This window comes from Myiozetetes cayanensis, unplaced genomic scaffold, assembly GCF_022539395.1.
Source record: "Myiozetetes cayanensis isolate MyiCay16 unplaced genomic scaffold, myiCay2020 scf2-11, whole genome shotgun sequence".
NCBI classification, from domain to species: Eukaryota; Metazoa; Chordata; class Aves; order Passeriformes; family Tyrannidae; genus Myiozetetes; species Myiozetetes cayanensis.
The window spans coordinates 7,851,306-7,876,145 of NW_026087411.1; the positions used below are offsets into that span (position 1 = coordinate 7,851,306).

The 24,840-nt window shown below is 41.4% G+C and overlaps 2 protein-coding genes across 4 annotated transcripts in view; one reads left to right on the forward strand and one right to left on the reverse strand.

Moving 5' to 3' along the window:
- The window catches only part of MACROD2 (mono-ADP ribosylhydrolase 2), a 1,470,694-nt gene that overhangs the window by 446,008 nt on the left and 999,846 nt on the right, over nucleotides 1-24,840 (reverse strand). The window lies entirely within an intron of this gene.
- Nucleotides 7,473-24,840, forward strand: part of KIF16B (kinesin family member 16B) — a 132,283-nt gene continuing 114,915 nt past the window's right edge. For all 3 annotated transcript variants that reach the window (XM_050314957.1, XM_050314958.1, XM_050314959.1), the window contains exons 1-3: nucleotides 7,473-7,564; nucleotides 22,921-22,990; nucleotides 23,994-24,107. In XM_050314957.1, the coding sequence (XP_050170914.1) occupies nucleotides 7,518-7,564; nucleotides 22,921-22,990; nucleotides 23,994-24,107 (231 nt within the window). In that variant the 5' untranslated portion in view covers nucleotides 7,473-7,517. The remainder of the gene's footprint in view (nucleotides 7,565-22,920; nucleotides 22,991-23,993; nucleotides 24,108-24,840) is intronic.

Genomic DNA, 24,840 nt, shown 5'->3' on the forward strand with positions numbered 1-24,840 from the left:
ACAACCACTTATTCTTCATTTCCACTTCTCTGTACCACACTTTTCCTCGTCAGACTCCTTAAGTGAAAGTGAAGCAGGAGAGAGGACAAAAACAACCTCACTTCTAAGAAGCCAGCAACACGTTTAAAATGCAAGAGCATGCTCTGTGAAATTCATGAGTGCTCCTTCTAATGAGAAAAGTTTCTGTGTAGGACAAACTTCTCTTGTAAAAAGCCATCTCCCATGAATATTTCGAAATAGAAATGTAGTGGCTGTGTTTTAACAGTTACAGTTCACGGTGACAATTGTGTGTCAGAGGAGAAAGTCATCTCCTATAGAATACATCTGCAAATGTGAGCAGTGCATTTGCTTCTCTGTTGTTATATGCCTTTTTGCTTATTTCCACATGAAGTATCTTTAAAATGCTGTGAAACTGAATGGAGATGGAAAGCACAGAGAAAGGAAAATCAGCTCACAGAAGAATGAACGAAGCAAGTAGCAGGAGATCGAGGCAGCAGAGTCAGACCACTGACTTTGTGATTCAGTTCTAACTAAGCTTTGGCTGAAGCTGTTCTGGTTCAGTTCTGGACTGAGTCCAACACAACTTCAAAACGCTGGTGTGTACCCAGTGGTTTGAATCTTTACTTGGTTAATTCCCCCGATGATGAAACTCAAAGGCTATTTAAAAACTCTTTCTTCTTTTGTGTGGCCTAGCAGACCAAAGGAAACTTTTAGTGTGGACTTTGGTGTTTCTTTATCCTGCCACAGCTGCACCACAGCAGCTTCTCGGGTCCTTCTACAAAAGGGCAAGAAGTGTCTGAGTCCACATCCCAAAACAAAAGTCAGCATGGCTGCAAAACATTTGCACCCTCCCTCGTGCTTCAAATGACAATCTGTCATTTAACAGACTGTAAGGGTATGATAGTGAGGACATCTTTCAACCCAACTAACATCTCCCTATACCTCTGGCCAGGAATTCAGAGGATCCCTGCACAAGTGCTATCTGCGCTGGAAACAGGCCACTGTCTCCTGTACCAATCTCTCACAGTGAAGCCTCCAGACATTTGCAATGGGCACAAGGCTCTCCAGGAAGGGATGCACCTGGAAGGGCAGGCAGCATTCACTGATCATGTCATCCAGCTGCTGGATGAGCTGTGAATGGTCCCTCTGCCAAGCGCAGGAGGAACTGTCACATTCCAGATTATATTATCACAATTATAATTGTGAAGGTCAACAAGAGGCCTGGATGCAGATAACAAAGAGGAGAGGGAAACAGACCTGCTGCCATTTAGTTTAAGCTAATTTCCCAAATTGTGGCAAGCAGAGGGCTGGCACTCAGCCTGGCACAGCAGTGGTCGCTGCTGCTGCTGCCAAAGGCACTAAAGTCCTGTCTTGTCTTCTGTAATTGCTGCTGCTGCTCTCCTTAAGCCTCTCCTGAGGATGGTGCTGGCAGTGCCAGCTCCAGGCAACCCTCCTGGGTTGCTCCAAATTCATTAGTTTTACCCACAGTTACCAGCAGCACCTTGGCAGGTGAGTTGGCTTGATGTCCATGGCATTTCATTAAAAAGGCAAGTACAGGAAAGAGCAAAGGGGCAAACACCAAACCCCAGCACTGGTGGCAGCTCATTAAAACTGTACAGCTCCCAAGGAGAATTTCAGGCTGACAGCCTGATGCTTGTTTACTTGAAACTGCATGCTGAGACCCACTGGAAATGGGATAATTCTCCTTGTTTAATGTGGATTCATGCAGCACATGGTTTAATTCTTAATAGAATGACATCCTTTACTTTTTACCGCATCAGGTGGCTCCATTTGGACCTTCCATTTGGAAGCTGTATTGAAGCCCTGGCTTCAACAGGCCTAGCAGAAGGGCACTCAACCCCTTGAGAAGTTACCCATGGCAAGCTCCTCCATCGGAATACAAGTGTGAGTTCAAAAGGGAGATGCACAGATGTGATTTGTGCGGAGTGGGTACGAATACAGACCTGAAACTTGGCTTGGAAATGAGCTCAGGAAAGCAGACTGTGTGCATGGATTAGAAGGACCACATGTGTATGCTGCAAAGAATGAGCAGTACTGTTTATTCCTCATGATTTTGACAGATTGGAAAAACAGAGTAGCCCAAGGAGGGGGAGAATTCCCCTGACTGAGCTAAAGGAGTTCGCAATGTGTTTCAGTAGGGACAGCAGAAATGACATCCAAGTCCGTGTGGCACCTCAGGTGTGAAAAGCCCTGCAGCAGCAGGTTGGAGGACACTGCTGAGCAAGTGTTTTCTTCAAAGCATTCCCAGGAGTGGAGAGCAAAATACCTTTCCTAATGAATCGATCCGTGACAAGATAATACCTTCTTCCAAATATTGGCCACGGAGGACCCTCTTCATCTCTTTAACAGTGAGCATTGACCTTTCTGCATCAAATTAGCAAATGCTAATTTGCTAATCAGCAAATTAGCCTTGTCATCAGGGCTGATGACAAGCTTTGGCCTTATGGTGAGTCCCACAGGGTGGGGAGATGCCCATCCATCTGTCCCCTCAACTGTCTGCCAACTGGAAGGGTATCTCAGCACACTCAAGTAGAGGTCCTGGTTCATGTCTCCTTCTTGGAAACACATTACAAACTGTGATGAGAAAAGTGTTTTATAGCAGGTAAGAAGTAACAGTTGGCCAAGTCATTAATTCCGGCACTTCCAGTCTTTTTGCATAAAAATGCAAAGAAAGGAAACTAACTGGTCATTGTCACCGGAAGGGCCTGAATGACAGACTTTGCACCACTCATTACTAGCAAGGTCCAGCCTGTCATATCCTGGTCTTGGGACCTGTTTTGCAACCCCAGGAAAGGATGGTATGTGCCTAAAGGCATTTCTGAATGAGCAGGTCCACCACAAGAGCTCAATTATGAGCCAGGAGGAGGGGTAGGAGATGGTGGTCAAGAGTCAGTGAGCTGCAGTCCTGCTTGTGTTCTTGTCAGCAGGCTGCAGAAGCTCCAGAGATCCCACCTCTGAGTTTGAGGATCCTTTCTACTGCAGGTGGAAGTCACTTTCTCAACTCTAAGTGAAGTGTAGCAGAGAGGCTCTTTGTGACTCTGTGAGGAAACCCCTTGGAAATGCTTCATTAACCATATCTGAACCATGTATTTATTAAAGACACTTACACCAAAGGAGTAGAGGACTCTTTGGGAATGTGTGTGCCTTTGGTTTGGTTAGGATTTGGGTTTGTAAACTCTGCCAGGAGTATCTGAGTGTAAAATAGTTTGTAGTTAGAAACTGACAGATAGATTTTCCTGCAGATTTTTAAGGGAAGGAGGTTGAGGCACTTGGGTATATATATATTTACCTCCATTTATATTGTGTTGGGGGTGGAGTTAATGTCTACAAACTGTCACCTACGTATAGAAGTCTCAGAAATATCCCTTTCTGTCAAGTTTTGTAGAAGCCAGGCTGAGAACAGAGTGACTTTCCTACAGCCTCAATCCTCTGAAGATCCACTGAGCAGCTTAACTACAGGACACAGCCTTAGGAAAGAAACCTTCCTCCTGCACCCTCCTCTGGTAAAATTTGCCTGTCTCTCACTGAAATTGCAGAAGACATTACATGCAGTGTGTAATGATGTCATGGGATAGACTGAACTGGTGAGAGCTTCAAGCAAAGTATTAACTCATTGCTGAACCAAGGGGCAGGAGAGAGAAAAACATGGAAATGTGTCAAAAGAGCGAACTTGTGCTGGCTATGGATGTACATTAAAGTCAGGCAAATAGTGCTGGTGTTGAATGTGTCTAACTCTAGCAATAAGTTCTGCTTAGTCTTACTGAGCAGACAATTTTTTTCCCACTTTCCTGACTATAATTATTGTATTGAATTACATCCTGAGTGTAGCCATCTCCTCTGGCTCTGCTGCTGGGTCATACCCCCAGCCACCAAGCACTCAATGCCCATGGACAAGGGTTCATCAAATCAGGCTGGGCTTTACCCTTCACCTACTGCCCACAGCATTCATGTCCTGGCCTGGTGAAGTTAAAAATATCTCTGAAACAGCAAGGCAAGGAGAATTTTAGGAAAATGGGAGAGCTTGGCGATGTTTTGCTGCTTCACACCGGGCGTGCTGCGGGTGCCTTAGCTGGTCCCATCTGCAATTGGAACTCACCGTGGAAAGTGGAAAAGTGCTTTCCGTGATGCAGAAGGATACGTGAATGTGGAGAAGCTCTTATCCCCTGATGGCTGGATGCCTGGGAACACAGCATGTACTTACTAAACAAGATGTATTTCAACAGTTTTGCTAACCAGAGAGAGGGGAAGCACAATTGTCTGAGAGGAGTTAGTAGATGCTCTGCAAATTAGGCTACATGTTGGTTGGCTTTCCTAGGAGTCCTAATACGTGCCAAAAATCATTACATTCTATTATATTTTTTACTGCTGCCTTTTTTTTTTTTTTTAAAAATCCTATTATGCGTGTGTCTACATGTCTATTTTTTCTTATACAATTTTTAGCTTATTTTTATCTTTCCAATCTGTTTGTGCTATTGCTTGTCAGTTTGTTGCCCATCTCCCAGGTCCTCTATAAAGGTTTCAACAGGCTTTAGCAATTTGCCCGATGCCTTGGTGGGAGTCTCCCTGCCTGAACATTTGGCTGCTGTTGTGTGTCAGCTCCCCTGCTCACCACAGTGACCTGGTCCTTGGATGATTTTTAAACAAATATTACTGCTCCTGTGAATTCCCAATGCCCTTGTTCTTTCTCTCCCACTGTAACACCTCTCTGGCACAGCACAGCTGATCCCTTCCCTTCTTTTTTAGACCTCCTGTGACCTCTGGTATGAGATACTCTGACACTGGTGCTGAAACTTCTCCTGACTCTTTTCTCTTACCACAAACTGTCTCAGCACCACAAACTGTCTCCCCTCTTGTATCTTTCCCCTCCGCTTGTCCTCTCACATCACTGAAAACCTCAGGAAAAATCCACATTATAAATCCACTACTTTCTTTTCCATCTCCAAAACTTCAAAACTGTTTTTAATCTCTGACTCCTAGGCCAAAGGTCCTATCTGGCAGTTGAAAGTTTCCTGCATCTCCAACAATGTGCTCTTCTCTCTCTCTCTCTGTATATTGTTCCTTCCTCCATCTTTCCTATTACTGGCCCTATATTTCTTCCTCTTTCTTCTCTTTTAAGCTGCTGCATCAGTGGCTTTCTAACCCCTTGCCCTGGCCTCCTCTTGTTCTCATCCCTCCTCTTCTCTTTCTCAAGCAAATTGAACATATAATAGCTTTCCCTTTGCAATAAAACCACCCCTTGGACCTGACCTCTCCCTTCAAACATCACCTCATCTCTCGGTTGATCTGGTGCACTGCTGGGGACATTGCTTTTATGTCTTCTTTCTTCATCCTCTCCTTTCTCCACCCCATGGCATCTCTTTTTGTCCTGGTTTTCAGCTGTCATTCAATGTGTGTTGGGCTTCTACCCCATCCCTTTTGACCACCTCCAGCAGTCAATCATCCTCCAAATTTTTTCTGTCCTGGCTGAGTTCCTCTGACCCTGGTGCTTCCCCCAACACCGCTGGGCTGTAAACATTGGGTCCTTCTATCTCTCACTTTCCCTCCTCTGCTCTCCTCCTTTTCCCAGGTCAGCTCATTCATCTACATGACCCCACTTGCCATTGATGCTAATTGCTCGTCAGCTGATGTCACCTCCCCTTCTTTATTCCTTTCTGGTTTTGGAAATGATGAGTTGTCAGTAGGAGTCACTGCTAAAATTGAGGTATTTGGGTCTGAAATCTTTTGTGTTTGGCAACTGTGCTTTGGTGGTTTGTTTGTTTGTTTGTTTTTGGGTTTTTCTTGGGGTTGTGTTTTGGTTTTTGTTTGTTTTGTTTTTGTTGTTGGGTTTGTGTTTGTTTGTTTGTTTGGTTTTTTGTTTGTTTATCAAGCCGGTAATACCTTAGTGACTTGAATGAAACTGTTTATACAGGGGTTTAAATGGTGTCTCTATCCTGGGTGTAGTTTCCAAGCACTGACAACTCCAAACAAATAAAAATATTTATTATTTCATAGAATCATAGAATCAGAATGGTTTGGGTTGGAAGGGATCTTAAACATCATCTCATTCCAACTCCACTGCCAAGGGCATGGACACCTTTCACTAGACCAGGTTGTTCAAGGCCCTGTCTAACCTGGTCTTGAACATTTCCGGAGATGGAGCATCCACAGCTTCTCTGGGCAACCTGTGGTGGGGCCTCACCACCCTCACAGTGAAGAATTTCTTCCCCATATCTAACCTAACCCTGCCCTCTGTCAGTTTGAAGCCAGTTCCTCTTGTCCTGTCACTCCATGCCCTTGTCAAAAGGCATATATCTATAGTTATGTATCTCTCTATATATATCTATGTATTTATCAACAGATATAGATATCTATATCTATATGTACATAGATATCTCTCTCCCCTCATATACATGTATTTAGATATAAATATATATTATGTATATATTGTGTGTGTGTCTATGTATAGGGGCGTGCATGTATGTAGGGAGAGATATATAGAATGTGTAAAGGGATATATATAGGTGTGTTATACATAGATACCCCTATCTATAACTCTAAATATAGATTTATCTCTATGTATAATGGGTACTTATATATCTGCAGAGGTGGGTATATATATATACACACACTCCATATACATATATATATATATATAAAATGTATAAAATATCTCTCTGTATTTTATATATATATATAAAAAATAAATCAATATATCTACATATAGATATATTTTTTATATGTATGTGTATATATACATATATGTACATATAACCAGGTAGTTCCCTGAAAGAAGGATGTAGCCAGGTGAGGATCAGCCTCTTTTCCCAGGGAACCACTGACAGGACGAGAGGACAGTCTTAAGCTGTGCTAGGGGAGGTTTAGGTTGGGCACCAGCAGGAATTTCTTCGCAGGAAGGGTGATGAGGCACTGGAATGGGCTGCCCAGGGAGGTGGTGGAGTCACCATCCCTGGAGGTGTTTAAGGAAAGATCGGACGTGGCACTTCGGAGCCATGGTCTAGTTGACATGGTGGTGTTGGGTCATTAGGTTGGACTCGACGATCTCAGAGGTCTTTTCCAGCCTAATGGATTCTGTGATATATATGTATGGATGAATACATTTATGTATATACACATACGTATAGGCACATATGCCCCCTCCCCAATAAATACACCGCGGTGGACGACGCTATTGAGAAGCTCCTACACGCGCACACGCCGTATCTATCGCTAACCCCATTTCCCACCCCTCAAAATTCCTCTCCTCAGCCGCCTTCTTCCTCCTCCTCTTCCTCCTCCTCCTCCCGCAACTCCCCCACCCCGCCCAGAGAGCCGAACGCGTGGCGCGTTGTTTGTCCGTGCGCGGCCGCCGTCCCCCCTGGGCAGGGCGGCGGTTGCCATAGCGACACAGCCTAGGCCGGGGCGGCCTGGCCTGGCTCGGCCCGGGGCGGGCGGGGCGCGGCGCGGCGGGGACGGACGGAGGGACGGAGGGACGGACAGACAGTCGGCGGCGATGAGCCATGGCCTCGGTGAAGGTGGCCGTGCGGGTACGGCCCATGAACCGCAGGTGAGTGAGGGAGCTCCCCCCCACCGGTCCCGCTCCGCAGCCGGTGCCGCTCGCAGGGGGTGCGAGCGGTGACAGCGCTGCGGGAGCTCCGCCGGGAATCCCGGGACTCCCGGCGCTGGGAGCGCTCCTCCTTCCCGGCGGGCTGGGAAGGGGCTCCCCCGCAGCGCGGGGCTTTGCCCGGGAAGTTCGGTCTGTCACGGTCCGAAGCGCTGTAAGGACGGAAAAGTTACTTTGTTGAAGATTGGGAAGAAGGAGTTGCCAAGGGTGTTCTGCCAGGCTCCTGAAATGTGAAAGAAACTCAGAGCATTTACAAATAGCAGCTCCTTCTACTCTCTCTCTCTCTCTCGGATATTGCTGCCCAGTTTATTTGGAGCCATTAATGAAAACGTGTAGATATGTTGATTTATATTATATATTATGTACGTATATATATATATGATGGTAAAGGTTATCAGTTTAAGCTCAAGGTACATAAATATATATGTTTAAAACTGGCAGCCTGCCCCATTTGCTGTAGGGGCAGGAGTTCATCACCCACTTCCTGAGATGTGTCTGGGGAATAAACACTGTTTTCTTTCATGAAGTAAGTGCATACTGTGCACAATAGAGTCGATTATGTAATTTAAGAACCACATGTAGAAAACTACCAGATTCTACTGGCAGTGCTCTTACTTCTTCCCTCGTTCTGAATGATACAGCCGGTTCAAAAGAAAAGGGGTTAAAAACACAGGCAGCCAATGAACAGGCAGCTGTTCCTCTCACTGGGTCTGATAAAGGTGTTTGAAAAAATACGATTTACCAAGTTCTGAAAGTCAGTCAGTGTCTTGTTTTCAGTGAGGGAGAGACAAGCCTTACTAAAATAAAGCTGATGCAGGTAGGTAGAAAGGGTTTCAAGTGGTTTAGGGAGTTGGTTGGGGGTCAGAGTTGGTGAATAATCTTGTCACACCCTCCTGCTTGACCCTTTTCACTCCCCCAGGTCTAACCATATGGTTCTTAAGATGTTTTTAAATTATTTTGTGTACGCACTTCTCTTTTCCTTTGAGAGTCTCAGACAACGGGTAGCACAGGTCTTTTCTTTAAGATTTGTTATGTGCAGTATTTTGTAGAAGTTTTGGTTTTATATTATAACTGTGGTCTACTAAGGGACAGAAGAGAGGGAAATGGAAAGCACATGGCAGAGGAGAAAAGGGCTGGTAATGGTGATGGGAAGTGGAAACACTGACTGAAAGTGTGTGAGTGCAAGTGTTGTGGTGAGGGAATGTCAGACAATGATATCTGTATTGCATATGGGAGGGTAGCTTGGATGGGGCTGGATCAGAGAATACCTAGAAAATGATGAAAATGGTTTGTCATATGATGGAAGAGTACAAGCCTGAGGGCAGGGTAGACAGAGTTCTGGCATTGTCCAAGGGACAAGCCAAGGGAATGGTCTGTGTCACAGCTGTGTGACAACAAGTTGGCTGTGAATAAGCTTGCTCTGAAAACTGGTGACGTGTCTGACCATGCAAAGTGTGAAGAGCCTTCCAGTTCAAGTTACCAAGACCTTGCTGTTTATGGGATGTTGTTTAATGTTTATGAAACATTACCAGGAAGCTGAATTCGGTGCCATGGGATGTTACTTCTAAGTCTTCATTTTTTCAGGTGGTGCTGTTTGGTGTGGGACTCAGTGCTGGCGTTGGTGGTCTTCCTCCTCTCCAGTCAGTGCTGGACTCATGCTGTGTTTTGTAAAGCTGAGATCTTAGGCCTTAGGGGATCCAATTGCTTTTCCTGTTGCAGTAGTGAAGGTGTGGTGACCGATAAGCCAGGAGCAGGAATTATATTTTGCTCATATTGGTTTCACAGAATCACAGAGTTGTTAGGGTTGGAAGGGACCTCTGGAGATCATCTAGTCCACCCTCCTGCCAAGGCAGAGTCACCTTGGCAGATGTTCCCTTGTACCTCTGTCTTCTCTCAACTATGCTCCCTTGACCTTTTTGGGTCCCTGGAGCATTTTACAGAGGAAAGGCCCTTCTGCCCTTTCAAAGGAACTTTACAACCAGGTGTTCATTCTCCAGCACTTATTTTGAAAATTGTTAACAAGATACTGTATAGAGTTACATTTAATTCAGTTACATTTGCTTTGGTTTGTTCAAAGCTTAATCATATAATGCAGCTTATTTCGTGAGTCATTTTTAATTAGAGAAGACACAGTTAATGAATGGTTATTGGTAAGAGTCTTGCATTATGGAGGAGTTGCACTGTGTGGTGTCATAGCACTGCTAATTGTGTAATAAGTCATGAACATGGATTTTGGAATGAATCATGTGATGGGGAGAGGGTTGTTATTTAAGGATTACTTGCTGTACCATTGCTTAGGTGAAAAATTTTAGTTTTCTTTTTTCTTCTGCTGTGACTTTTCCTTCTCTGACTTGACCTGGAAGGAATTTATTCATTTCAGTGCTGCTGTCAAAGCTCTCGACCATTCTTCTTAGAGCAGTGAACATCCCAAATTGTGTTACACAGGGGTTACTCTACAGTCTTTTGACTAGCTCTGCATAACATAATAAAAGTGTGTGTGATGGCTTTACATTTACTGCTTAGAAACCAGTTGTGAGAATAAGCTTAGGAAGTTCAGTTCCGTGGTGAGTCTCCACCTGCGCTTTGGTTTCTCTCATTTAATGCTGAATTGCCATGACAGCCTTTCAGTCAGTTCTTATAGCTATATGTTTCTGTAAAGTGATGAAAACCCTGCCAGCTGGAAGAAGCCTTGCTTTTCCTCGTTGGATAGAAATCTGCAGGGAGGTGAGGTTAGGTGGTTTATGTATTTTGCTGTGGCAAGTTAATGGTTTTGGACACCGTTACTTCTAAGGTTCGTTTTTCAACACAATCACTAGAAGCATTCATTTGTTGTCTTATACTTTGGAGGACTTGACTGAAGAATCCCATGTCTAGTCCTACCAAATGTAGTTTCCCATCAAGATCCTGTCCTTCCTCAGAAAGGCCATTTCCTCAGGAAAATGATGGGATTATAGGGAAGTGTAATCAGCTTTGAGGCCCTTTTCTGTTCACATACTGAACAGATGACTTTGGGTTCCTGGTTACTAGTTGGTGTCTCCCGTGTAGTGTGAGATATTTGGGATGCTTTTAAGCCTCACCTGATTCTGGCTCTGTGTTTTGTATTGTGCATTGCATCTTCACAGTTCAAATCAATGCATTGCTTTATATTCATCTGTTTGGAGTCTTTTAAGAAGAAAGGGGGTAATATTTTCTTGGTTTTGTTGCATGAAAACTAGAATTCAATTAGTGTTCTAGAAAGCCACTTTTACACTTTATTTGTCAGTTAAATAAAACCATCTAAGAAAACCATTTAAGAAAAAAAAAGTTTTGATATTTAATAAAGGAAATATCAACTTGATTCTTGCAAATATTGTTGCTAATTCCTGTGCCTCTCAATTTCTTATTCCTAATAGCTCTGTTCTGTTTGGCTTTTAATTTATGAAGTAACAGAGGAGAGCAAGCTTTTCTTTATTTTCTACCCTTTTCATCTGTTTCTTGTATTTGTTTAAACTAACTATTGTATTTAACTGGCTGAACAAACTAAGCAAGGACCATGTGCTGTCCTTACCTGCAGAGATGCAGCTGATGTCAGAATGTGGGTTTGCACTGCAGGAAGTTCTTCCCTGACTTACCCAGTGCTCTCAATGTTTTAAAATAAATGTATTTAAATAAATAAGCTGTGTAGACTTTTTCACAGCTTTTTTCTTATTTCCAGTATAATGAAATAGAAACTGCAATTTGATTTCATCTTTAAATGATCAATTTTTACTCCTGCATGTCCACACTCCTTGGATTTGCTCTCCAAGCAGAAGTGACCGATTGGGATGGCAGAAGTGCCTGTCAGAGGCTGGAGTGCTCTGTGTGGTCATTCACAATTACTGCCTGAAGATTAACAGCTTTGATAGTGGGGAGACAGAGAAAATACATTTTATTGCTTGGAGAAGGGTTTTTTATGACTCTGGGGTTTGTATGGATTAAAAGCCATGCTGATGCCAATACTTTAATCCACAAATACATTCTGTGTGATTATTCATTAGATGTGAGGCAGGCCCTCCTGGATTTACATTATTACACCTCTTGGTTATGCATGCAGAGCTGGAGTCAGAGTACCTTGGGAAATTTAGGACCAACATTTTATTATCTTTAAAAATAACTGCTTGCACAATCCAGGCCTTAGTATCAATAACAGAGTTTTCAACTGCTCAAATTAATATACCAATGCAAAGGACAGAGATATAAAAGGAGCTGCTTCATTTTACAGGGAATATGTGACTGGAGTGTTTTTGTAACAGTAAAAAAAATAAACAAGTAAACAGTGAAGAGCCAGCTGAAATCTTTAATTTCCATTTTAAATGTTTACAAATGATTTGGGTAAGGACTTAATGGGAGCATGAAATTTATAATTAACTATTCATGCTTTTTAGAATTGAGAAGCAGAAAACATGCATTCAAAATACAGAGTTTTCAATGTAGGGAAGAGGGAATGAATTGGTTTCTGATGATAAATTGCGGTGCCTAAAGTACAAGTTACTGTGTATATTTTTCATTTTCATGAATTTATAAAGATTGAATGTTTTGACAAAATGTGTATAACATCAGGTGTAACAGGTAGAGTGAGAAAAGATGGAGTGATTACAAGCAAGGACACTCAGCTAAATATCATGTTTGACTCTGAAGTATATGGTGAAATTTTTGCTGTGTTTGTTTCTGAGCAGTGATCGCTGGTTGTTGCCCTTAAGAGGCATCCAAAGTGATCCCAGAAACATAACTCAGAGCTTAAATACGACCAATGTTGCAATACTGTCACTTTCTGAACTACTGTACCGGTGAGGATAAGCTGTTTATCAGCAGGCTGAGTGTGCTGTTTCTTATGCTGTTTGAGGTTCCGTTTTAATAATGGTCCTTGTGATTTGATTTATAATCATCTACAACTTCTCTACTGTAAAAAGAAGTTGAAGGATCTGTAAAGATGGGGTGAGGCTCTGATGTGCCTGGGGTGAATGTACGTCTCTCTCTTGTCTCTGCTTTTATGTGTGGGTGAGTCTGAATCCAATAAAAATCTACTTTGATGCTGAGTTGGCAAGGTGAACTAACTGTTCTGTGACTTTTTGACCTTGCCACATTTGGTGTCCAAAAACCTTGAACCCATTTATTGACCTCTGACAGATTTTCCCCTTTGGAAAAGTGGTCAAAGTAGATGCAGTTCTCTGCCTGAAAGGAAGCAATGTATATATGTGTGTATAAGGACCTTCATCAATGTACTGCTTCTGTTGTCAGCATTGGATCGGTGTGTCACAGTGTAGACTCTGGTCCAAGTCCTAAGGTCATGTAGAGGTGATAGTAAGAGAGCTTGAAGCCTGAAAGTAGAGGCGCTCTTAGTTTTGTAAGGTACATTAAAAAAAATGCTTTTATTTTCTGTTTATTATCTCAGAATGAACAGTAGGAAGAGTGTTGCTCTACAATATGGTCATGCACACCTTCTCAGGACAGGTCCTATGCTACCAGGGGGGCCAGAGGAGCAAACATCAACATGACAACATTACACGTCGTCTCTCTTTAATGATCACTACCTAATATTTGTTCAGGTGTGAGTTAGAAGTGTAGAATCTGACCTGTGGTTTCCCTGTAGGGGAAATGAAATGGTTGTTGTATAGCCATGTGTTTAAGATGTAGGACTTGAGAGAAAAGGGGGTGGGTAGGACACGCAGGTCAGATTCAGCCCCAGGCTCTGCAGGGGCTGCTGGTCCCTGGTTTTGGTGGCATTTGATGTCTGACGTGGTAAGAACATGTGTTCTTCAAGCACAGCTATCAACAATAAATGATGACATCAACACTTTTGATTAGGTAAAAATGCCCTCAATGGCTATAAAAGTCTCAGAGATGGTAATTTATGGCTGTTATTTCTGTCTGTAGTTCTGGGATGAAGATGGAATTGTGGTAGCAGTGTTTGCTGGGAAGCAGAGGTGCTGTGTATTGTGAGGATCCTCTAAATGGTATCTACATGGATCATATATTTGAGAAAGCTGTGTTATAAGGCTGCAAGCAGACCACTAAAAATTGAGAAAAGGCAGGAAAACCTCCTGTTGCAACAAATGAAGCAGAAGCAGCAGCTTGCTCACAGCAGAGGATTGGCTCAAGCTTGTAAGGACTAGAAAAGAAAGAACGTGGAGAAGAGCTTAGTGGGTTGTCAGAGGCAAACATAAGAGGTGACAGAAACTTATAATCAATGTAGTAGCAATTAATAAAGTAGCAAGCAGACTGTTGATTTTGAAGTTTTAAAGGGTTTTTTTGGTATAAGAGTAAAAAAGGAGTAGATAAATAGTTCAGTCCTGTTTATGTAGGAATGGAAGAAGTAGCAGTCAGGAGGTGAGAAAATGCCAGAGTTCTTTTACCCAGGAGTTTAAGGGGAAAATTGCAAATGTAAAGCAGAACAGTTGCTCTCCTGAAGAGGTTAAATTGCAAGTGGTCTCGGGTTTCCCGAGAGGTGGTAAAATGCAGTACTGGACAGCTGTGTGAAGGAGCAGGGTCTGAGGAGAGTGGCCTTTGCTAAAATAAGAAGTTAAAGTCAAATAGAGAAGCCATCAGCAAGGATGAGAGTTGGCTGGGAATTTGGATGCCATAGGTCAGGATGTTCTAGAAAAACTTGTTGTATTCTCCTTAGGCTTTTCCACAATAGCAAATGTCAGCAGTGCTGAAGTGCTGAGCTAAAACTTAGGGGTACAAGCACTAGAGAATGTCATCACTCCCTGGTGGTTTGTCTCTCTAGAGTTTCTCGCCTGTGCTAAAGTACACGGTCTTTGAACATCAGTGGCTTGTTTTCCTCTGCTTTCAATGTCCTTTCACTCCGTGGTTAATCTTTGAAGCTTTTCTACTTAGAAACAATGGGTTTGAATTTAGGAGTGTGCTACAATCTCAGTGCAGATCTTGTTTGCAAATACATTGCAGAGCCACTGAAGCTGTGGTTGGTGCTTCCCCCAGCAAGTCCCTGGGTCAGTATCTCATAAAATCCTGTTTTTGGAACCCCGTTGTCTGAATTATGTGGGAAAAGATGAACAAAAATGATGGGAGTCATTGATTCAAAGAATATCGAGCTACATGTGTACTCCGTGTTATGACTACTGGAACAGATTAGGAGATGCAAATCTAGAAATATTTGCAGGGCTTAAATGTTGAAAAGAGGAATTAAATACTTAGTTATGGCTCCTTCCTAATATCTCGAGAGTAATGGAATGAAGCTAATAATGGATCGGCTTAAACAGTATCTAAGGAATTACTGCTAATGAGATAGTGCAGGTTGTGGAAGAGTCTCCTGAGAGGAATGAAAGCCTGGGCAGTTGGGTAGAGATAATTCCTTTTAAGAAAGTCGTTACAGGAAATGATCTTGCTTGAATGGGAAGGTGAGACTAGACCTGGGTGGCTTCTAAGCAGCTCATGTGCTTGGCATTCTACCTCCAACCTCCTCTGTAGTGGTTTTTGCACAGCTTTGTACACAAGAGAGAGAATAAATGCAGTCTTTACAATGGGATCTTGCTCATGTGTCAAGGAAGGTGGATTAGGAGGGATAGTCCCAAGTGCAGAGCTTTACCCGTGTGTTGGTGAGCAGCAAAACTGGAGCAAGACTTGCTGCAGAAGGAGCTTCAGGGAGTTCCAGCCAAATACTGGGTTTCCATGAACTGAAGAGTTAATCTTGCGTAAACCATCAGGGGTCAGGAAGCCCACATATAGCTTCTGCTTACATGTGCTTGTTTTCCTGGCCTTTTCAGTACTTTAGTGCAAATGCTTCAAAAATTTTTCAAGGCAGTGGGATTTGTCACAATCACTACCTTGTTTCATCTGTACCCCTCGCTGGCGTTGAAGAACAAAGACCTTCCAGTGCCAGCGGGGCCAGAGCACGGTGGCAGTGTGGATGCATATGGGGCAATGCGATTAACCTGGTCTCGTTTACAGTTTGTAATCCCCAAAACATTGTGGTCTTAAGCATTTTGAATTTAAACCTGTAGTTTTAGAATAGCATTTCCCAGTTAACCTATGACAGTATTATCAGACACGTTGCCAGGTTACCTGCGCACGTTAGATCAGTGAAATGATGAACAGTAAAATACGTTCAAACCTTGCTCCCTGAAACCAACAGAAGGTAGTGATTGTCTCTGAATTGTAGCTTTCCCGGTGCAGTGAAGCGAGAGAAAGGTGAGTCAGTTTGTTTCTCAGTCTTTGTTTATTTGAAATTAAGACCAGTTTTGAAATAAATGGGATTAGCACTCAGCTGTTTTAACCTGACTGAGCTCTTGGACTTGAAGACTCTTAGAAGTCTGAGTGTCTGAAAGGCAGGTATTGTTGGTAAGAACAGCTGACTGAATTGAAGAGCAAAGTCCTCTATTTTGCAGTAGCTGTGAGTACAAAGGCAGGGTTATTTACTGAGAGAGAGTTTTTCAGAGGTATCTAACAGAAAGAGCACGTACGTGGCACTTGGCATCTTAATTGCTGATGGGCTGAAGTTCTTATTGCTGAAGAGTCAGACACTTCAAATATTGCCTTTATGAAGATTCTTCTCCAGAGAGTTTATATTATGAATACAAAGCAATAGTGAGATGCAGAAGCTTGGAGTACACCCATCATTTTTCTGTATGCTTATATGTTTGAGAGGTATTTGTACTCAGATAACTGAAGTCACTTTTCATTCCAGATTGCTTCTGTGTGTCTCAGTAGAGGAAAAGAATGACATATGAACAGCTTTGTGGATTATTTGAGGGTCTAAAATATCTGTGAGGTCAGGCACAATTAATTTTTTTCCTGAATTTCTAAATTGAGGACTTCCTGCCCCAGAAGAGAAGGGCACTGAAGGGAGAAAATGTGGTTTCTCTGAATCATGCTTTGCTATACACAAGGGGTTAAGTCAATACTGTCTTTATAACTTAGAGTAGCAGGGATAAAAGAACAAATTGGAAGAAACAAGATATTAAGAACAAAATATCACATGGACTGAAATCCAGGATAAACTTCACAGTGTTACAATAGTTACAATGCAGTTCCAGGATGTCATTCATATCAACTTGGTTGTCTCAGGTTACATTTTATGACACTTCTGCCAAAGATGGGCATTTGCTGCATTTTCTTCAAAGGGTAACATCACAAATTTGTAAGAAGGGAGTTCATGTGTGACTGTCTTAAACTTTGGTTATGCAGGACTAGTTCCTGCTGGTAAGACCATTATTGAACCTGGTCAGTAGGCAGGCAAAGCAGGAAAGTCGCTGTCGAGGTAGTCTGCAAATGGAACATGAAATATTTTCCAGGTTATTAGGAGATCAGTGACCATGGCATGTGTGGATACAGTAACTTTAGGTTAGCTGTTGCTGATGATTTAAAAATTTGCTTATGTGGCTACCCACCTGACACGATCTGAGTTATTGAGAGGTGAGGCTGCCTATAATATTATTAAAAATACAAATTTTAAAAGCAGGTCAGGTACATGATTTAATGTTAGCAATCTATATTGTGCATACTACTGTACATAGTTTTCCCAAAGAAGCTGGATATCATTTGACAGAAGACAGCACAAGGACACCTGTATGTTCATTTTCTGGGAGCCTTACTGCTGTAGATTAAACTGCTGGCTTCCAGTGTTGTTGGTAAAATTTATTCTTATGGCAAAAGGCATTTAATCTAGGCTGTCCTTCATACAAGAACTGATATGTGTGTACTAGTATATAAACTTAGGAATTATTTCTGTTTCATAAGATGTACAAGATTTCCCCTGTGTCTGCATTCTCTGTCACTGGATTTATTGTTCTGGTTTCACCTGCACTGTGGAGAAAGTCCTGGGACTAGCAGAACTCTCTCTTTTAATTATTTGCAAAATTTGCCAATTTTTTTTTTTAAACTGGCGTCACAGAAGGGAACGTGGGTATCATAATAAATCTACACTAACAAATGATTTAGATTCCCTTGATCACAGAAAACCTTATGCCCACATAAAACGTGCTTTATGACAAAATTCCCTTTTAAAGAACTAAATAGATGCACAGTTTGTCTCTTAATGAGGCACAAACACAATCTGATCCATAGGAAGCTATTTCTTTTAACTTCAGCCCCCAGGAGTTCATCTGCTCTTGTCTTGTCTGGCTGCAAGTGAGGTGAAACCAGAGAGCTGGCACAGCCCATCTGTCAGCCAGCCCTGGCTCATCCCGAGCTTTTGAGGCTGTTGGCCCATGTCAGACGGATTTGACAGCTTGGGAGAGGTCTGGAAGATAATGAAGATGTGCTGTCAGAGACAACAGGCAGCTGTCAGAGTCTGCAGAGCCCTCTTGACTGAGGGGGGAGGCTGCAGCCCTTATCAGCCATCACTGGATCCATCCAGAATTCCCCTCAAACTGAGACCAAAGGACATCTGATTGCACTTGTGTGTACAAGTTTTACAACGTTAAATTTTACACTACATTGGTGTAAATGTGGCTTCAGCCATTTAATTATGGACTTGTAGCTGTATCAGTCAGTACTCTGGGATCACTTTGAGCTCAGGATATGCTGGGCTGTTGCCCTGTCGTGGAGACAACTGTGTAACCCAAACCACAGCGGATTCCCAGAATCTTGGGATTATATCAGATTGTTTGATTTGTTCTGGTTTTAATCTCAGCCAGCATTACATTGAAACTACTTGTTACTGCTGGTTATGGAAAAAAATAACCCAAAGAGTGTTGAAGATATTTTATTTGCAGACCACCAGATTTATGTTTTATCTGGACTTAGATATGGAAACACATTTTTAAAAAATGTACTTATTACAAAATAATTTCATAAGGATAGAAGAAGTTACCCCCCCCAGCCCCAAACAAAAACCTCTGGATGGGAAAGAGAAATTGTGTGATACTTCAGATTGCAACAATATCACTTTTCCTGTAGTTACAGAAAGTAACGAAGAATTTCTTGTGTAGGAGAGTTTTTGCTTGACCTTTTAAAGTGTACAGTTGTATTGATGTTCCCCTCTTAAGAGTTACTCAGACAGAGGAAAGTGCTCTTGGTCTGTGTAATTTAATGGGACATGAGGGCAAATATACAGTTACTTTGTTATCCAGCTACCAGAAGATGCAGGGTTCTTTCTATGCCACGCTTTGTTCTGGTTTTTTTCAGTTAAATTTAGCTTGAATTCTCCTGGTCATTAAGCAACCTTCCTTCTTTTGCTTTTGTGACCCCAGAAATACACCTGGGTAGTGAACAAGCAGAGTGATAGAACAGGAAATATCTAACATTGTGCCTAAAATGTGAGCGTAACAAGTAGGAGGCACTTTGCTGAAAAGAAAAACCTTTGAGCATGAGTTGCTTTTATGAACACTCAGACTGTGTTTTGGGGTGGTTGAGAAACAAAATCACACATCTGCTCTTCAATATAATCCTCTTCCAGTAGATTTTTCATTAAGTGTCTACAGTTAAGTGAATTTCCAAGCATGTATTTTACAGCCCCTCTTTCTGTTTTGACACAGAGGTGCTCTGCAGGCAGCTCAGGTAGTGCCAGTGACCTTGGCTGTGCAGCCTTGTCAGGGCTTGCTGAAGGGATCTTTTGAAACATTATTTGGGAAAGCTGGCACTTTCTGCCTGGTCCTTTTTGGTTTTCCCCTCCCACACCTCAGATGAAACACATCTTGTTCTTTCTGTTCTCTTGGCAGAGTCTGACAGGTAATCACAACTGATCACAACTTAGTGTCAATTTAATGGAAATCATAATATCATGAATATTTAATGGGTTTAGCTGTCATAAATGCTCTAGTGTCTGAATAATACTGAAAGGATTCCTAAGAAACCCACTGTTTAAATAACTGAACTTTCCATTGAAGGACCTTAAAGGAAGGAATTTAAAGATGAACTTGGAAGAAGACTAAAGAGATTTTGCACATCAGTAATAGAGCTTTCTGTAAAGCTTCCCTTGTTAATTTATATTTGAGGTCACAGTGGTTTTTCATGCTTTTCTCCCTTCTCTCTGTGGGAGTATCTTCAAAAAGTCTTGGGGTGGATAAAAGACTTAATGAACAAGGGTCATTGAAAGTTGCCTTGAAATCTGGAGATACTGCTAATATTTGGCTGTCTGTGGTGTGATTTCAACTAGATGCCCATGGGGATGCAAAAACTACTCTGGTCTTTGTCCTCAGAATAAGCTGGGGAAATAAGGGAAGGAGAGAAAGAAACAGAGGTATCTCTGTTGGAGCCTTTTTCATGGAGCTGTCATGTTTTCCTACAGCTGCTGGATCATCTTCAGTTCAGAGCAGTTCTTTGCAACCCATGTGCCCCTTGTGAGGAAATTATTAAAACTTGGCCTAAGTAAGCCATTTGGCAAGTCAGTTACAAGACTAGTTCTTTTAATCTTATCTTGCCATTGCTCTATATCAAAGTGTCAGTATTATCTGAAGTGTTTTTTCTGATTTTTTTTTTCTTTTTTTTACCTTTCCTCTTTCTGCCTTGCAATGAATTGCTGGATGAGGAGCTGAATTGAGCAATAGTGGAGTTAATAACAACACTGGGCTGATACATTTCCTGGTGTCTGTGCCAAGAAACTTGCCTGCATGATCGCTTTGTCATTTGGTTAAGGGCCATGGGATCACGGGTTATAGGTTTCCTTCCCTTGTGATTCTGGAACTCCACGTGGTGTGTGAAACAGCACGGAGAAGAGCCAGGAGGCCAGCTCTCAGTGCTGCTGTGTGAGCAGGTTGGGCTTGGGGGGAAGCAGGAATTCTTAAATCATCAAAGCATTAATTATGAACCATCTTTGGCAGCTGGACTCTTTTGTGTTGCTTTGTGATAGGGGCTGGAATTTGCAGGGACAGTCTTGGCTTAGTAGCTGGGGCTGGTCTCTGGATGCAGTTGGGCTGGTGGTTCCTGCCCTGAAGGTGAAACCTTCCCAGCCCTGAAGGTTCTCAGAAGGTTACCCAACACTGCAATACAGCTGTTTACAGCCTGAACCTTTAATTAAGGTGGAACTTGTAATCAAAACTTTTTGAAAGCGATTTGACCCCTGCTGAGCTGCATTAAATGAGTGCCTGGAAAAAAACGGCGTCACGCAAGCAATTGTTTTTTATGGGATGCTCTCAAACTCTTTTATGTGTACAATAAATTATACTCAGCTGTCTCATTTTAAAGTGATGCTTTAGCATTGGATTCCTGTTAATTTTTTTGTCGCTTCTCTCTGGTTGGCTTATTGATTCTGATCATAGTATTCCTGTATTAGATTGTCCTCTCTCTATCCCTTTTCCTACAAAAATTTGTGTATTGTATTATTGGCTAGTGCTTTACAAGGCATTTTTTTTTTTTACTTTGAAATTCCCCATTCTTTAATAATGTTTATTAATATTATGAGTGCTATCACAAAATTAATTACTGTAGGCTTCTCAGAATTTTGTGGAGTTCATATGTGGGTGTTGGACTTGAAACATTTTGTATCAGTCCTCCATTATTGAGTAGCTTTGGGTGAGTAATATGGAGAGCTGGCTTGGTCTGGCAAAGAAAGCATGACATACTTTGCACACCTCAAGCAAGAAGAAATCTAGATAAAAAAGCAATAATTCTAACCCAAACTGCTTCCTGCCAAGAGTCCTTGCAAGCTTCCTAGAGGAAGCAGATTACAGTTCATATTTGAAACAGATTTTCATAGTAGGATTGACCATTTAATTGGGCAGATTATTTATTACATTTCTGCTGAGCAAATACCTACAGACAAGTAGATACTCTGGAGGAAGCAGGATGAATGGCAGCCATCCACCCACAGGCTGAATTACTGTAATGCCAAAATCTGTTTCCTACAAAAAACCCATCATTGGAAACTTCTTCTCCATTTCCCTATTTTTATCTGTTGCTGTATATTTCAGTATCTTAAAAGTAGATCTAGTAATCACAAGGCATGCCTCAAATTTTTCTCTGGTAGATCTAAATTCAGTTTTATAATTAATGTTATAATTATTACAATTATATCTTTTATTAGCTTAGAAAATAACTTAATGTGTTGATATTTAATTAAGCGCTTTTATTTGCCTAATCTTTATTCATTAATCTAGATTTTAAAATGGGCTTTGCTTTTCTTTACTATTGAAAAAATTTAATATGAACGGAGGAGATGGCTGCAGTGTCAGCTGGAGGAACACAGAGTTGAGTGATCCAGTGCACCACGGGGAAGGAAATGTCACATTAAAATCCTGAACTTGGGTCTCCTGTTAGTGGGAAAAAGTTTCTCTTTTGCAATTTGGGCTGGTGCAAGTGAATATCCAGTAATTGTTGAGATATTGTGTGATATGGTAAAGCAGCACTTTATTGCTTAAATTTTTTTATAAATAGTTTTTTAATAAATAAAATGCTTTTATTTCTTTGGCACTTTCCTCTGCTCCAGTGGGGCACACCAGTTTGTCAGGTGACTTGGCAGATGGTTTTGGGACAGGTGTGTCTGTTGGCATTTGGGGAGTGAGATTTTGTGTGCTGTGTATCTTCCTCTTCTGGCTCTTTCTTCCATGTGCATGTTTTTATGAGCACAGGAGGTGTTTTTCTCAAGGTTGCCATTCAGGAGCAGCCTGTACTGCTCTTATGACTAAGGATAATGAAATCCCATCTCCAGAAAGCAGTTTGGAACGTGCTGGTTTTTGACACTAAGCTCACAATTTTTTGTGATAGTTTTGAAAACAGTCAGAAACAGAGGATGTGAAATAGCTTCAAGTGCATGAAAACACTGCTGAAGAACTGTATTTTTTTCTTATGGAATCCTTGTGCTCTGGGAAGCAACAAACCTGTGTAACACTGTTGGTACCAGAGCTTCTCTCCTGCACTGCTGTGATGCATCACAGCTCAAAAAATACGTCTGGTACCCTATTTCTAAGAGAGTTTTAAAATACTAGGCTTTTGTGGTTTTAAACATTTAGTCCCCTCTTCCCTAGGCTGCATGGGAAAGTGGGAATTGCTGCTACTGGTATGGTGGTGAGAGACCAAGGCTTATCTTGTAGTGTTCTGTTTTGCCCTTCCTTAGAGCCACCTAATTGACTTCACTGGGCTTTGGATCAGAATACCTTAAATTAAGGACAAACCACTTAATTGACTTGCAGAGTTCAGTTTCTGAAGCGGGTTTCCCCAAGCTTCTGCTCTATTTCTAGATGAAGGGACTTGGAGGCAAGCCCAAATACTTCAAGTATATGGCATAGGAATAAATAAACATTGGTCACAGCAATTAAAAAATGCAATAAAAAATGAATTCATTTGATAAGTGACTGTGGCAAGCAACCTCATGGGTGGAAATATGACTGTGGTGTTTTATTTAACTTACTCAAGTCTTTTTTTTTTTGTTTATTTTATTTTTTCAGGGAGAAAGACCTAAATGCAAAGTTTATTATTTCAATGGAAAAAAATAAAACAACAATCACAAACTTAAAGGTGAGTAAACATAATTTAGAAAAGGAAGTTTTAACTGAATAGTTGCCAAAATATGACTGGACAAAGCAGTGGTGCTTGCTGCACCATGAAGAGCAACTTTTAGGTTTTAAAATACCTTGTTAAAGCAATCTTTTGGGGAAACAGTTTACACTGTTAACTTGCTGCACTGTGGTTTTCTGAAAACCACCCTACAGGCTGTATCTCATCAGTTTTTTCAAAGGTTTATCACTCTGATCATTTATTTATCTGGAAAATGAAAGCCAGCAATGGAAGAGGTATGTGCCTGATAGCTATTAAACCTTTGCTTCATCTAGAAAAAGTCTTCTGGAATTCCTGTGGAAATGAGCCAAACCCAAAGTACCCATCACTTGCACTAACATTTTGATGGTATATTTTAATACTATACTCCCAGCAAGAGAAGTCACCCAGCAAATTGGTTTTTGCAAGATAGTTTCCAGTGACCAGTGCCTGAAAAGGAATTTCATTGTGTGGGAGTTCCAGTGTGTAGTTTGTTCAGGCTGATTTGGATCACAGTGAATATTGCAGAGGTGTAGTGCCAGCTGTCGTGTCTTGAGCAGCGGGTATTGTAACACCATTTTGATTATGACTCCACCCTGAAGTGCTGTTCATGGTGCAAAGGTCTCTCTGGCTCCTATAAATTAGATGTGTAAGATAATCCCTGGTTATAATAATGTTATATACAGGATTGCTTTTAACTGAACTTTGAGTATTGTGACAAAAACGTACTGTGGTGGTTGGAGAAGAAAGCTAAAACCCAAATTATTCCTGCTGTGCTGTTTTGTGACTTGACTATCCTTCTTGCTGAAGGGCATATCTGTTGCTAATTATGTTAGTGCTGTTGGAATAATAGTCTAACCTGTCATCATAAGTTTCTAAATGTGTATAGCCTCATGTTAAATTTGCATTCTGATCATTTATTGTCAAATGTTTTTAATTACTTCATCAGCATGTATTGTACCAGCTCTTTTTTCTTTTTTAATAGGTACCAGAGGGTGCTACTGGAGACACAGGACGAGAAAGAACGAAGACATTTACCTATGATTTTTCCTATTTCTCAGCAGACAGTAAAAGTCCCAGCTTTGTTTGTCAAGAAATGGTAGGATTTCTGAATGATAATAATTGATCTTTTTCCTTTCCCTTTTCTTTGGCTTGAAATCATTCCATGAAACTTTTTTCCATTAAAAGTTCTTCCTGTGTAATTTAGAAATTCCCTAGGTACCTGAGAGTTTGAAGTTTGCTTTGTTTTCCTTTTTTTTTTTTTTTTAAACTTATCTAACAATGTAAGTGCTGTGTTTTCTAATACAGCAGACTAAATGCCTTCTTTCAAGGTCTCTTGTCTGATTTGTCTTGTAAGGTCAAGTTAGAAAATGTCTCAGAGCACCCAATTTGGTTTTGAAAAGCTTTTTGGAAAAAAAAATCACTTCTGAGAAACAAGCACATATCTTTAATTCACTTAGACAGAAACATTCTTCTTATCTGGTTGAAGTGGTTTTTTTCTTTTTGTCCAAAAGTCTTGGTACACATTGAGGGAGATTCTTTTTTCTCCTCCCTTGAGTATTCAACTCGGGAAAGGACAAAACTGTCTTTCTTTCTGCACACTCAGAAAAGAAAATCAAACTCAGAGCTATAGGAATCATTCAGATGAACAGCCAGACCCTCCCTGACCTCTCATTTCATGTGAACATTGAACCTTTCTGCTATTTGACATTCCCTAATAAATTTGTTAAATGAAATTCCAGTGATTTGTGATTGCTGTCTTCTCTTTTGGTTTTGGTGCTGTAAGCTGCAAGTGAGATTATTTCTTTCCCCTTAAAATAATGCAAGGGTTT